General features: G+C 45.8%; 1 protein-coding gene across 2 annotated transcripts in view; it reads right to left on the reverse strand.

Annotated features, from left to right (window-relative positions):
• The window catches only part of C16H10orf90 (chromosome 16 C10orf90 homolog), a 223,035-nt gene extending 212,481 nt beyond the window's left edge, over nucleotides 1–10,554 (reverse strand). For both annotated transcript variants that reach the window (XM_049855214.1, XM_049855212.1), the window contains exon 1: nucleotides 10,315–10,554. In XM_049855214.1, coding sequence (XP_049711171.1) covers nucleotides 10,315–10,554 — 240 coding nt within the window. The remainder of the gene's footprint in view (nucleotides 1–10,314) is intronic.
• Nucleotides 10,555–13,553: the final 2,999 nt, after the last annotated feature.

The following is a 13,553-nucleotide window of genomic DNA, read 5'->3' on the forward strand; positions in this document are numbered from 1 at the left end:
AAAACCCCAGTGTTGCTGGCCAATTGACTCTGACTTACTCAAAATGTAGATCGTCCTGGGTGGGGGCCACTGACCTAATCAGACAAGCCCTAAAAGGAGTTAGAGAGATTCGAAGCAGCAGTGAAGAATCAAACAATCATGTGACAAGGGTCTGAGAATAGCCTCTGAGGGCTGATAGTGGGCCCTATCTGACAGTCAGCAAAAAAAAAATGGGGACTTCAGTTCTACAATCACAAGGAACTACGTTCTGCCAACAACCAGTAAGCTTGGAGGAGAACACCAAGCATCAGATGAGATCACAGCCCCACCTGACACCTTGATTCAGCCAGAAGAGACCCTAAGCAGAGGACCCAGCTAACCCACACCCAGACTTCTGACCTATAGAACTGTGAAATAATGAATAGGTGCTGTTTTAAGCTGCTAAATTTGTGATAATTTGCTACACATCAATAAAATACTAATACAGATGGTGTCTACCAAATTGTTTTTCCTTTTTCTATTTACCGGTGTGGTAAATAGAAAAAACTGAAATAACCCCATTCACGAGTAAAGTTAACTGACTACTTTAGTGAACTTATACAGTGATCATGAAGAAACCAACATTCTCGCTTGGATTCAAGAACCCACATTGAAATCTGTGAGCCACCATGTTGGGAAACACTGAAATGTAGAGTATTTAACATAGCATTGGGCAACCTTGATGATCCAGCCTCTTCTATATATAAAAACAAGCAGTGTTTTTCATGTTTCATTACATTTCAGCCATGATTTCTTTAAATCTTTTTTTCACCCCCATCACACCACTCCTTCTGAGGCTCTAATTGTACCTGTGTTCAACCTCTTGATATTGTCCTACAGGTCACAGAGGCTTTGTCCTCTTTTTTTTTTTTCAGTCTTTTTTTCCTCTCAGGACTTCAGTTTGGATGGTTTCTATTGCTATGTCTTCAAGTTCAAGCTCACTAATCTTTTCTTCTGCAGCATTCAATCTGTTGTTAATCTCATTTAGTAAAATTTTTATCTCAAATATATTTTTTCTGGTCTAGATATTCCATGTAGTTTTCTTCTTATATGTCCTTGTTTTGTTGGTGGTTTCCTCTACATCCTTGAACTTAAAGGAAAATTAATGTATTTGTAACATCTGCTTTAAAGTCCTTGCTTGCTAATTCCATCGTGTCTGTCATTTCTAGGTCTGTTTCTATTAACTGGTATTTCTCCTGGTTATGAGTCACATTTTCCTGCTTCTTTGTATGTCTTGTAATTTTTTTAATTGATATAAAATTCATATATTACAAAAGTCACCATTTTAAAGTATAAAATTTAATAGTTTTTAGCATATTCACAAGGTTGTACAGCCATCACCACTAACTCCTGAATACTTTCATCACCCCCAAAACAAACCTCATACTCATTAGGATTCATTCCCTATCCCCCCAACCCCAGCCTCTGGGAACCACTTACCTACATTCTATATCTATGGGTTAAAGTATTCTGAATATTTCATATAAATGCAGTGATATATTATGTGGCCTTTTGTATCTGGCTTCTTTTACTTAGCATAATGTTTTCTCTAGTAATTTTTTACTGGATGTCAGACATTGTGAATTTTATACTATTTATTGCTTGCTATATTTTGTTGTAGTCTGTTAAAGACTGTTGAACTTCATTCTGGCAGGCAGTTGAGCTACTTGCGGAGCAACTTTATTACTTCAAGAATTATTTTAAGCTTGTTATACCAAAAAAAATCTGTTGCCATCAAGTCGATTCCACCTCTAGTGACTGAGTAAAACTGCCCCATAGGGTTTCCCAGGAGTGGCTGGTGGATTCAAACTGCTGACCTTTTGGTTAGCAGCCAAGCTCTTAACCACTGTATCACCAAGGCTTCTTAAGCTTGTTAGAGGATGGATATAGAGTAGCCTTTAACTTCAGGGTTAATTTAGCCACACTACCAAGGTGTGACAGTTCTGGGGTCTCTACTGAGTGCTGCCCATTTTCACTGAGATCTCTCTACTCTGGCTGGTGGGGAATTTGGATGATCGAAGGCCCTGAGTGAGTTCTGAGAATTGTTTTTCTTCCAGCTCCCCAGTAACTGTTCTCTCCTTGGCAGTTGTTATTTGTCTAGCCTCACAGAGTTTTACTCTACGCAGAGCAGACTGGTTTTCAGCCAAGACTCAAAGGGACCTTATGCAGATTCCTGGAGCTCTTTCATTGCCTAGCTCCCTTCTGTTAGGAGCTGTGTCCTAAAAATTCTAGCTGCCTTGGTTTCTCTGACTCCAACCCTGTATCCTCAGCTCAGAGAAACTTCTAGCTCTATTTAGACTCTCCCTTCTGTGCCACATCCAGAAACTGCCTTTCCTTCTGCCTAAAAGGTCTTCCCCTACAGTGCTCTTTGCGCCACATTCTCACTGCCTGCCCCTCAATCTTCCATGAAGAAGAGATTCAAATGTCTCCTTCTCTGTGCAATCTTGCTAAGCTCCCTGGATCCACTGCTCTGTGTAGACACCTACAGTGTGATGGGTCCCTTTTGTGTGGTCTTTCTCGCCATGGTCTTGTAACTCCCACCCAGGTGATTGGGCGGGACTATGCAGATATGGTAATTGTGGCCCACCAAAGGGATTGGTCAATTTTTGCCATCCCACTGGGCTTGAGGGGAGCATTCCAGAGACAGGAGAGAGAAGACACCATACCACCAATGAAGGAAAGACCGGCAGGAGAGACCTGCAGGAGACAGCACAGTGGGTTTCCCGGCCCATGGATAGAGAAAGCTGAGTGCCTTTGGGCAGAAGTTGAGGGCCAGGGAGAGGCTGTCCTGATGGAAGAACTGTATCCTTGAGTGTTCCTGAGCCGGTATTGTAAACTGCTACTTCCCTAATAAACCCCATAATCGTGAGTATGATCTGTGAGTTCCGTGTGGCCACTGCAATGAATTTTTGAACCTACCAGAGAAGTAGAGAGTACTGTGGGAGGAACAGTTGGTGTCAGAATTGATAAAGATGCGGAGAGGAGGCATGTCTGACCTCCACTCATGGAAATCAGCCTTGGGCTATTAATCTTGATTCTCCTTACCCCTGGTAAAGTTAGAGGAGGTCAGACACCACCCCAACACCATTTTTACAACACCTCAGCTTGGCGCTCACTGGAATAGCTACTTTACCAGATGACGATCAGAGGGCAAGAACCCTGTCTTACTGGCCTCTGTGTTCCTATAACTAGTACAATTCCAGGCACATAGTAAGTCCTTGATATATGTTTGTTTTTTTTTTTAATAAACAAACCAGCCCAAGTGGAGAGGCAGTTTCTTCTTTAATCCATCTGCTGCATTAGAGGAGTAAGAGATCATGGGACAGTAAGAACCAGAGGCTAGTGAGGGCACACGTGGGACCCAAGAAGTGAAGAAAGCACTTAGTGAAAAAGCCATGAGAAGGAAAGATGCCTAAAGCAGAAGAGAGAGAAAGGGGCCGGAGAGGCTCTATAACCTCCTCTTACACTGGATTCTGGCTTAGTCAAGGTCTCTGTGGTTTTCTCCTGGTTCCCAGCTGCTGCTGTCAGAAGATACGCTGCTCCCCCTCCCCTTCCCAATACCACAGAAGAAGCACACACCTGAGAATAGGGATGGAATCCTTCTTTTGACCCCTTTCACAACTGTGTCACTCTGCAGCCTGCATCATCTCTCTGGGCCTCACAGAAATTATGCTTTGGAAAAATAGGGCCAATGTGCCTCACACAGCTGTGAGGAGCATCAATGAGACGATTCAGGGAACAACCAACACCAGTCTCCATTGTCATTTTCTGCCTCCCAGCACACAGTGGTCCAGCCCTGGCCACACTCTTCTCTGGCTCATACCTCCCCCGGCCCTGTGCCCTTCATCACCAGCATTCTTAACAAGGGGATTTCATGTTAGCTTCTTTGCCATTGTCTCCTGTGCCCATGTGGCTGGAAAATATTGGCCTGGAACTTCCACAGCAGGATTTTGGTCCTGCACATTCCACTTTATATGGAATATCTCCTTTAATCCTCCCAGTAACTTTGAAAGGGTTATTATCATGACCTGGTTTTCATGTTTAAAAACAGATTTCTGGGCCCTGTCCCTTCCAGAGTCTACATTCTTAGAAAGTTCTCCTGAGGATTCTAATGTACACTAAAGTTTAAGAACCACTCAATCCTTTATAAGGTGGTGAAAGCCCATTTAGGTCCTTGTGGATGTTCTAAAGGAGGGCCCATCTTCCAGGAGAAATGCCCTGTTAATGCTTTCTGCCCTAAGCCTGGCTTTATCGTTCAGGAATCAGATGTGTATCAACTCACATTCTCAAGAGCCTCTTGTCAAAGATGGAATTTGCACCTGACCACAGAAGGGAGTGGGCTCTGAGTGGAAACCTGTACACCCAACTCATGGCCAATTGATGACTAACCCCGGAGTTGTCTGGTATATGGTGTTAGCCCAAGCCAAGATACGGATCATAGCCCAAGTCACCTGATACTTCAAGTGCAAGGACGTAGGGAAAGTGACCTTTTTGGCTCAATTTAAACAGGGCTGTTTGCATAATGGCAACATCCGTAAAGCACTAGTCACAATTAGCCTGGGCCTAGGAGCCACGTCTCCCTGAAATGGCTTGTAGCAGGGTTGGAATGGCAGAAAAAGGCATATTGGGAGTTGAACAATGACAACTCACTTTTAAGGAGTGCTGCCTCCGTGCCAGGCCCTAGACTAAGCACTTTTTATGGACTATCTCCTTTACTCCTCCTAGCAACCCTGAAAAGGTTATTATCATTTTGCTCATAGACACAGATATGAAAAGAGAGTCAGCGAGGTCAAGGCTTTGAGCCCTGAGGGTTCCTCTCCAGCGCCCTCTCTCTTAACCACGCCACCACCCTTCGTCTAGCATCTCCCTTTCCTTGGTTGTGCAATTCCCAATTCCCTGGTGGCAGTTGGCCAAAATGATGTCAGCGACATCTCATCAGTCCTAGCTGCAAATGCCCTGGATCTGGTGGCATCTCACCTGTAACAAAAAACTGCACGGCAGTTACATTGAAGAACTCATCTCTCCACCTGCCTCCAGATGCAATTGAACTAATTTCAGAAGCTGATAGCCATCTCTGACCCCTCACAACTCTTCAGGACCTTGCCCTCTGACAGCAGCCTCCCACTGGCAGGAACAGGGTGAAGCTAATCTATTCCCAGCCTGGAAAGTGACAGGAAGAACATGGTGAGGGGGTGCAAAGGTGGCGATTCCATTTCCCTTTCATTTCTTAGATTTCCCTCTTCCTGTGCTTAGACAGAGGCTACCAGCCATTGTCACTGGAAGCTTTGTGGCTAAGGTTCCTAGAGACACATCAAGGACATGCCCAGAGAGCAGGCAGTTTCCCGAGATGAGACAGGAGTTCCCAACTTGTTCATGGAGAGGCAAAGCTAACTGAAATGTTTATTGTTCTCTGTAAACCAGCCTCTTCTCAACCCTCCTCACTCTGGGCGGGGAAAAGGTTCAGTGCCTTCACTCCAGCCAGGGTTACCATACCCAGGCAAAAACATGGCTGGGAAGCTGGTACTTCAAACAGAGAAGAGACTCTGAAGACTTTGATCTGACAAAATCTCTTGAGCTTGGTTTGGAAAGGGTTAGAAATTGTTCTGCACTTTTGATAACTGTGAGACTAAAAGAAATGTTTGTTTTTCCTCTTGTTTGGTCACAGTGACCTCTTTATTCCCTGAATAAAGTTATCTTGAAATCCAAGCACTTAAAACTTGAGCGCTTTTATTTCACAAGACCTAAGGACTCACCCCAAACACTTGGAAACAATTGTCAACCCTGGTGGAACACCAAAACCACCCACGGGGACTTCCGCTTCCGGCCATGATGGAGTAATAGAGACCAGATTGACCTGCTGGCCTTAAACCACTAGGAAACCAGACAAAAGGTAGGAAACAATGGTTTCCAGATATTGGACAACAGGTGACACAGGAGTGTGATTCCCTGAGAGTGCAACAGGTGGGCTGAGCCTACAATTGTCCTTCCTGAAGGCAGTTTTCAGATTACAGCTCAGGAAGGGAAAGCTCAACAGAGTCCAGGGGATCACTGCATTGGAGATTCAGAGGTCAGGATCCAGAAAGGCTAAGGTAGCTAGAGTTTGTGGGGCCTAATGCTGAAGAGGAGGGACCTGCAAAGACAGAAAGCCCTGGCAATCTGTAGAGGGTCTCCTCAATTCTTTGGCTGAATGCTGATCTGCACATGGTTAAAAGGAAGCTACCCAAAACCAGGAAAAGAACTACCAGAAGGCAGGAGGCCTGATAATTCCCAGACTTCACATGAGCCTGGAAATAATTCACGTTCCTTGCCTGAGTGGAAAGATCTTGTGGGACATCAGGTAGAGTCCTCAGAAGGATTAGGTCTTTAGAGCGAGGCTAAATTAGCTTTAAGCCAGGATTTCTCAGCCTCCACACTACCGACATTTTGGGATGGAGAATTCTTTGTTGTGAGGAGGCTATACTTACGTTGTAGAATGCTTAGGGGCATCCCTGGCCTCTACCCACTAGATGCCAGTAACATCTCTCCCCAAGTTGTTACAACCAAAAATGTCTCTGGATATTGCCCAATGGGAGGGCCAAATCATCCCAAGTTGAGAACTACTGCCCTAGACAACAGTCTGCTTTGGACATGCCTAACAAATCTTTAAAGCTTGCCTTGAAAGGATCAAACCGTTTTCTAGTGATTTAGCTTCAAGCCAGAACTAAGTCCAATATCTTTAAAGGAATACAATGAAATCAAAACACCCCCCTCCAAAAAAAAATGCAAAACCCACTGCCATCGAGTCGATTCCAACTTATAGCAACTTTACAGGACAGAGTAGAACTGCCCCATAGGGTTTCCAAAACTGTAACCTTTATGGAAGCAGACTCCCACCTCTTTCTCCTGCGGAATGGCTGGTGGGTTCAAACCGCCGACTTTTGGTTAGTAGCCAAGAGCTTTAACCACTGCACCACTGGGGTTATTTACCAGATATGCAAAGAAGCTGGAAAATACACCCCCAACCAGGAAAAAAGTCAATTAGTAGGAACAGTACAGAAACAACAGAGATGGTGATGAAATTAGCACAAGGACCTTAAAACAGCCATCATAAATGTGTTCCAGAGGTTCACAAAGGAACAGGAAGACACAAGGGTGATGAGGAGAGAACTAGAAGACAGAAAAGAAAGTCACCCGGGAAGTGTCTCTGTTGTTTTGTTTTTATTTATGATCCTTATACTCAGCCAGAATTGAGCATGCTAGCCAAATCCAAAAGTAAATTAATAAATAAGGATGAGTAGGAAGGGGAGATGAAAAATACTGAGAGGCACGGCCAAATGATGATTACTGAATACTCTCCTGGCTCATGGAATGATTGAACACGTTAGAAGCTGTCACACATGGAAGACTGATGGGCCAGCCTTGCCTTGCTGGCCCAGCCTGTGCATGTCATCAGAAAGGTCTCGACGATCAATTAGGAGATGCCCACTCACATTCAGAACGCGGAAGATGTGAGCACATAGCTGAATTCTACAGGTTTCCCTTCCTAATGCTGGCTAAACATCACGACTGTCTTCACAGGGAGTCTCAGAAAGCACCCGTGACTGCAATGTTGACAGCGGGCAGAACTCAACTACTGACACGTGCCATTGCCTGGCTATGGCTACTTTGATGTCTGGAATCCATCAACTAGGTATTGGGGGGAGGGGGAGTATCTTTACCCATTGTGTTTTTAATAGTTTTGGGCACTTTGGAGTCAGCAGGAATCAAAGATTTTGCAAATACAAAGACGAGGCTTTCCAGCCACCCTTGCCACCCTCTGCTTCCGACCCTGGCTACTGGTCAGCAGAACCAGTTTGGTGTCGTGTTCCTCATTAAAAGGCAGTAAGTAAGGGAGTGAGTGTGGCTGGGCCATCCCTGGGCTTGACTTATCCTGGGTCACTGCTGATCCCAGGTGAGAGGCAGCTTCTCCGTACACTAAACAGCCATAGGAAAAAGGTCATAGTTTAACTAAATCACAGGGTGTAGACCTTAAACTCAACTCCAGCAGATGTGCACCTCCTCATGGGAAGGCACACACTCTGGAGGAACTACCAGCCTTCATCCAGCGCCCCATCCAGTAGGTGCTTCATCGCGAAAGCCCAGGGCAAGTGAACGGCAGCCTCGGGGCCGACCAGAGAGGGGTCACTGGCCAACTCCACTGGCAGGCCCCAGGAGCTGTTAATTGGGGGCTTGATCACCAGTTCAGCTTGGGAAATTGAGCAAGGAAGTCTCCTTCTTCCAGGTTTCCTAATCTAAACCGTGCCGACAAGTGCCCATGGGAATAATATGAAGAACAATTCAATGGATGTGGAATATTTTAAATTCCGAAATGTTTGCTACTGGAAGAGCGGAGCTCAGACTTCAGAGGTGCAGGAGGTGTAGCTATCTGATAGTTGGCAAACCCTGCCTGGTCCACTGTGCAAGTCGCAAGAGCCCCACAGACTCACCCCATTATTAGGGCAGCGGCCTGTTCCCCAGGGGTCAGGAAGGTAGGCAGCCGGTTCCAGAAGAGCTTAAAGCTTAGACTCGGACTCATTTCAACATGACTTCAGAATTCAGGTTAGGTTCAAGCAGCAGACGCACAGTCTCAGTTGCTGGCTGTAAATGCTGGTGGGGGGTGGGGGGGTGGGCCACAGGCACCCACCAAAGAAGTTGTGGTTGTGACTGACGATACATGTGAACTTTTTTTATATAATGTCCTGCAAACATACTTTTTTCACTTTGTTATCTTCAGTATGGCCATATGAATAAATGAAGCTTTATGCAGGAAAAAACAAACCAACCAGCCTGGGAATACAAGAGCCGCTGTGCACCAGGCAGGGTTTAAAATGGAGCCAGGATCACTTTCGTAAAATACAAGATTATATAATTCAACAAGTTTTTCTCTCGCTAAGAGGACTAAAAAATAACCTCAGTGAAAAAATTCTGTCCCCATCTGATTAATTCCTTGTGGATAACATCTCTGGTTTCTTTCAGTTATATACTAATTGCACACCTTTTGCTCTGGCTGATTTGGCAATGAAGTAACGAAAACTATTACTGAATTTAATTAACACCCTTATTTCTGCAGCCTTTAAGTCTCTGGTGTTGACCTGGAAATTCAAAATCCAAGGGCTGGAACTGGGAGAAGGGCTCTTGAACCCTGCAGAGCCTGGTCCTTTCACATCCTACTGAGTTCCTGACACCCAGTGCGGGAACAAAAGTTGTGGAATCTGCCAGCAGTCATGGGAGGACTTCCAGAATAACAGTATCAACGTTCAGAAAGGCTGCCATTTCATAAAGCATTAGCGATTTCTGTATTACATGTATTAAAAGAGAGCAGTAGGCGAGCTGTATGGGAGTCTATGACAATGTTGTTCGTAGTTCATTCCGCCCAGTAAAGGGTGCTCAGGTTTCATGAGTGTTTGCTTTCTGAAAGATGACCGTGTGTGGCTGGTACTAGTTGGAGAATACAAATATTTCTCAGAATAATGTGTTTATCTCGCTTTGACGTTTTAAATCCTTAAAGTTCTCCCTGTTTTCACAGAATAGCTTCTGCTTGGAAACTAGTGCTCACCCTCAGATGAACAAAAGACCATTCTTATTGGCCTGATTTAAATCACGCTGTTTTAACACAATCAAGGACGGTCACATAAAGGAAACAAACAGGAATTTGTTTTTTGAAAACAGAAGCCTGCAAACTTAGAGCGCTAAGAACGTTAACTCACAGAAGTGTAATGCAGTCTGTGGATGTGAACACAAATTATCCAAGCCAGGAGTCCGTGTGAATGAAGGTGTATGTCATGTGTGAACAACATTCACCGAATATGCCCCCGTGGAGCCCTGGTGGCGAAATGGTTAAGCGCTCAGCTGCTAACCGGAAGGTTGGGGTTCAAATGCACCTTCTACTCTTCAGCAGAAGGCTGTGGCAGTCTGCTTCCAAAAAGATTACAGTCTCGGTTCAAATGAGAAATTAATTTGCTCTATAAACTTCCACCTAAACACAATTAAAAAAAAAAAAAAAAAGATTACCTTGGAAACCCTGTGAGGCAGTTCTACTCTATGCTATAGGGGTGCTATGAGTCAGAATCCGCTTGATTTGGGTTAATATGTGCCCACCTATTTTAAAAACTAAAATAAATTGAGGTGAAAAAGCCAAATCCCTTGGGAAAACCTATCAGCAGACGTGATGAATTTATCAGGCCAGAGAACAGCTGAGCTGCCTGGTCTGGCGAGCAAGTCCTCCATTTCTCCCTGAATCAGGTGCGCCCAGGGCTTCCCGCCCACCTTTGGCTGTACCTCATATCTGCTGGCTGTCTGCTTCTCTGTCTTCAGACCTTGGCACATACGGATCATACACACTTTAGCTCTTCTCTGGGAGGGAAACCAGTTACTCTTCACAAAATCCATGACCATCACATGGTTTTTCAACTCTGTACTAAATGTTTTTATCTGAAAAGTCTGATGCGCCACAGCATCCGCATGGCAGGCAGCAAACCCCTTCTGCTGGGTTTTAGCAGGAATTCCAGAGTGCCGCATGATACTCGGAATCTTGTGACTTCAGCTCGCAAGCCCAGCAAACACAATTTTCTTTGTTCAACCTTGGTATTGAGCGCGGCAGGAGGGACCTGGGAGCCGCCCCAGCCCAGACCTCTGCCAGTGTTTTCCACTCCAAAGCTGGGTGTTCCAAACTCAGTTGCAACACGTAAGGAATGTGGACGTGGAAACTTCATGGGTGGCCCCTAGGTGCCATAAAAGAAACTGCTGCTGCAGTGCTCACCCTGAGTTCTCGGGTAACTGGACGGCTGACTTCTCTGATTTCAAAGACATGTTTCTCTTTCCCATTGCATTCAAGTTCTGAATGCAGAATTCACCCAATTACAGCAAGGTCCAGTATGTTTCAGTCTCCAGCCTCTCAAATCCAAATAAATTATTTACCAGACTCTGCAGAAAGGAACCAAGAGAGATAATTGCTGTTTTTTAGAATTCCTGCTTCTTCTCGCCAGGAGGGAAAGGAACAAGTGCAAACTGCCTACTGAAACAAAGAGCTCCCTCAGTCCTGGAGAAGATAAGACACGTTCAAGTGAAAGCGAGACCTCCCGACACAGAAGCAGCCCGGGCTGCAAGTGAGCGTTAGAAAAGCAGCGCTCTGTTAGGAAGCCCTGTGTGTCACACAGGGAAACAGGGCACTGTCGTGGGCGGGGCCCCAGTCCCGGCTCAACCCTGCCAACTCGCCTCTCCATGTTGACCCTCAGTTTCCCCATGAGAAGAACTGGAAGGATGATACCCTGCCTGCCACTTCACAGGGTGAGTGAGAGGATCAAGAGGTCCAGAGAGTGACAGAATAGCAACATGGTGCAGAGTCATGTAAGGCACCATTTTCAAAGTGTAGTTGCACCTGTTCTGCCCAAATTATTTTACACAGTGCTGTCTCTGTACACACAGTCTGTGAAGTGCTGGAGAGGTACATGATGTTGAAAATCAATGGATTCTAAATTTCAAACGACTTAGAAATGCAAATGTATGATACACTCCCCAATTTTGGTATCATTTTTAAGCCAGGAAGCACATGACAAGGAGTGGCTATGTTCTGAGTCCCGACACAGGCTGGTCTCCTCAAGTGACTTCTCTTGGCCTTTGGCAAAGATGTCCCCTTGAATAATTCACCCACTCCACATTGACGCTCCGGGAGACTACAATGAAGAAGTGACTCCCAGTGTCTCTTCTGGAAACAGTCTTCATTCCCAGCCCAGATCTGCCCCTCCCTGTTGCAGGGGGGCCTCACCAATCACACGCAAAGGGGCAGGGACTGAGGGGTAGAATGCTAAACTCCCACTTTTGGAGGCAACGGAAATGTTGAAGCTGAGAACTAAAACAAAGCAGGAGTTAGAAAAGGCTTGGAAGATAATTTAGGCCAATGTTCCCATTGGAGTGTTAAGAAAACAGACCCATAGAGATAAAATACCTGCCCAAGAACACACAATGGGTTAGAGTTCATGGTAGGTCTTGAGCTGAAGTTCCTTAAACAGAACACCGCCCAGTTTTGCCCATGGTTCTCCCAAGGATGTCAATGATAATGTCAAGACCCAACTGATGGCCACCATGGTTCCCCAGAAATGCCAACACAACAGAGATGTACGCCTGAGAGGCAAACTTGGATACTCTCTCTGTGAGCTCCACCACAAACCTCTATCTTAGATTTGGAAGACCCATGATAAAGAGAGTCAGGGAAGACATTTTGGCAATAAAGAAATAAAAATCAAACAAATACATCAAAGAAAGAGAATATTGGCTCCATTGCCTGTGCCCCGCCCAGGGCGGGCCCTCCTCAGGAACCTGTGCATTCCAAACAAAGCCTTTCCAGTCCTGGAAGTTTGGGTTGGGGCCCACACCCTGCCACCCAGCCTTGGAGCCAGCGCTCCTCACTCACAGCAGGGGCACGGATCTCCACTAAGGGGTGCTCGATCACCTCTGTCCAGTTGTGTCAGGCCCTGCAGCACAGGTCTCCAAGTCAGCCTACCTCGGTTTGCTCTGGCACCCACAGTGTTGGCTGTGCAACCTCGTGCACGTGGCAAACCTACCATTGCCTCAGTTTCCCCATCTGTTTAATTAGATAGCAGTAATGCCTACCTCGTTGGACTGCTGGGAAGATTGAGAGAGTTGGTACAAGTGTTTGGGACAGAGGCTGACACCAAGTACACGCTCCATAAGTGCTACTGTTGTCATTCCCAAAGAGCAAAGACTTTAAAAACAGTAAGTCAGCAGACACATTATTAAATAATAAAGAAGGCAGATTGCTAAGGAGAAACAAGAACTGAACAGGAAATCAGAGGACCTGAAACCAGGATGCCCTCTGCCACTAGCAGACTGGGGGAGGTTACCAGCCTTGACTTTCTACAACGCAAAACGGAGAATGTCCGCCTCAGGAGACTCTTGCGAGAATTGTGTCAGGTAGTTAGTGCATGTGAAACTGCTTTATAAACTATACACATTTTTGTAATTATTCAAATGCAGTTTTTTAATGCCAGGTGCCAACAAAGAGTGGAAGGAGGAAGGGCCAGGCGCAGGCACGGGCTGAGCTAAGTCAGTCATGCTCACAGTCACAGGGATGGTGTCAGGCAACGTGGCACATTGAACTCACCCTTATTGACCAAGGACAGTGAGCACATTTTGTCTGCCCAGAGCTCTGTTCTTCTGGAAACCCCCCCCACCACCACCACCACCCCAAACCCACCTAAATGGTTTCCATACAGCTGGCCTGTTCTACAAGAGCTCCTTGTCCCTGAGCTCACTGATGCCCTGGGCTGAGACTCCAGCCCCAATAGGCCAGTCGGCATCCTTCCCAGAGGACCCTAATACAGTATCCCAGTTGATTGCTTCCGGGTGGGTCCCTGGCCCAAATAGGCCACTCAGAATCCTTCTCAGAGGACCCTAATACAGGATCCCAGTTGATTGCTTCTGGGGTGAGTCCTTGGCCCAAATGGACCAGTCAGAATCCTTCTCAGAGGACCTTAATACAGGATTCCAGTTGAGTGCTT

Source organism: Elephas maximus, chromosome 16, assembly GCF_024166365.1.
Source record: "Elephas maximus indicus isolate mEleMax1 chromosome 16, mEleMax1 primary haplotype, whole genome shotgun sequence".
In the NCBI taxonomy this organism is placed as follows: Eukaryota; Metazoa; Chordata; class Mammalia; order Proboscidea; family Elephantidae; genus Elephas; species Elephas maximus.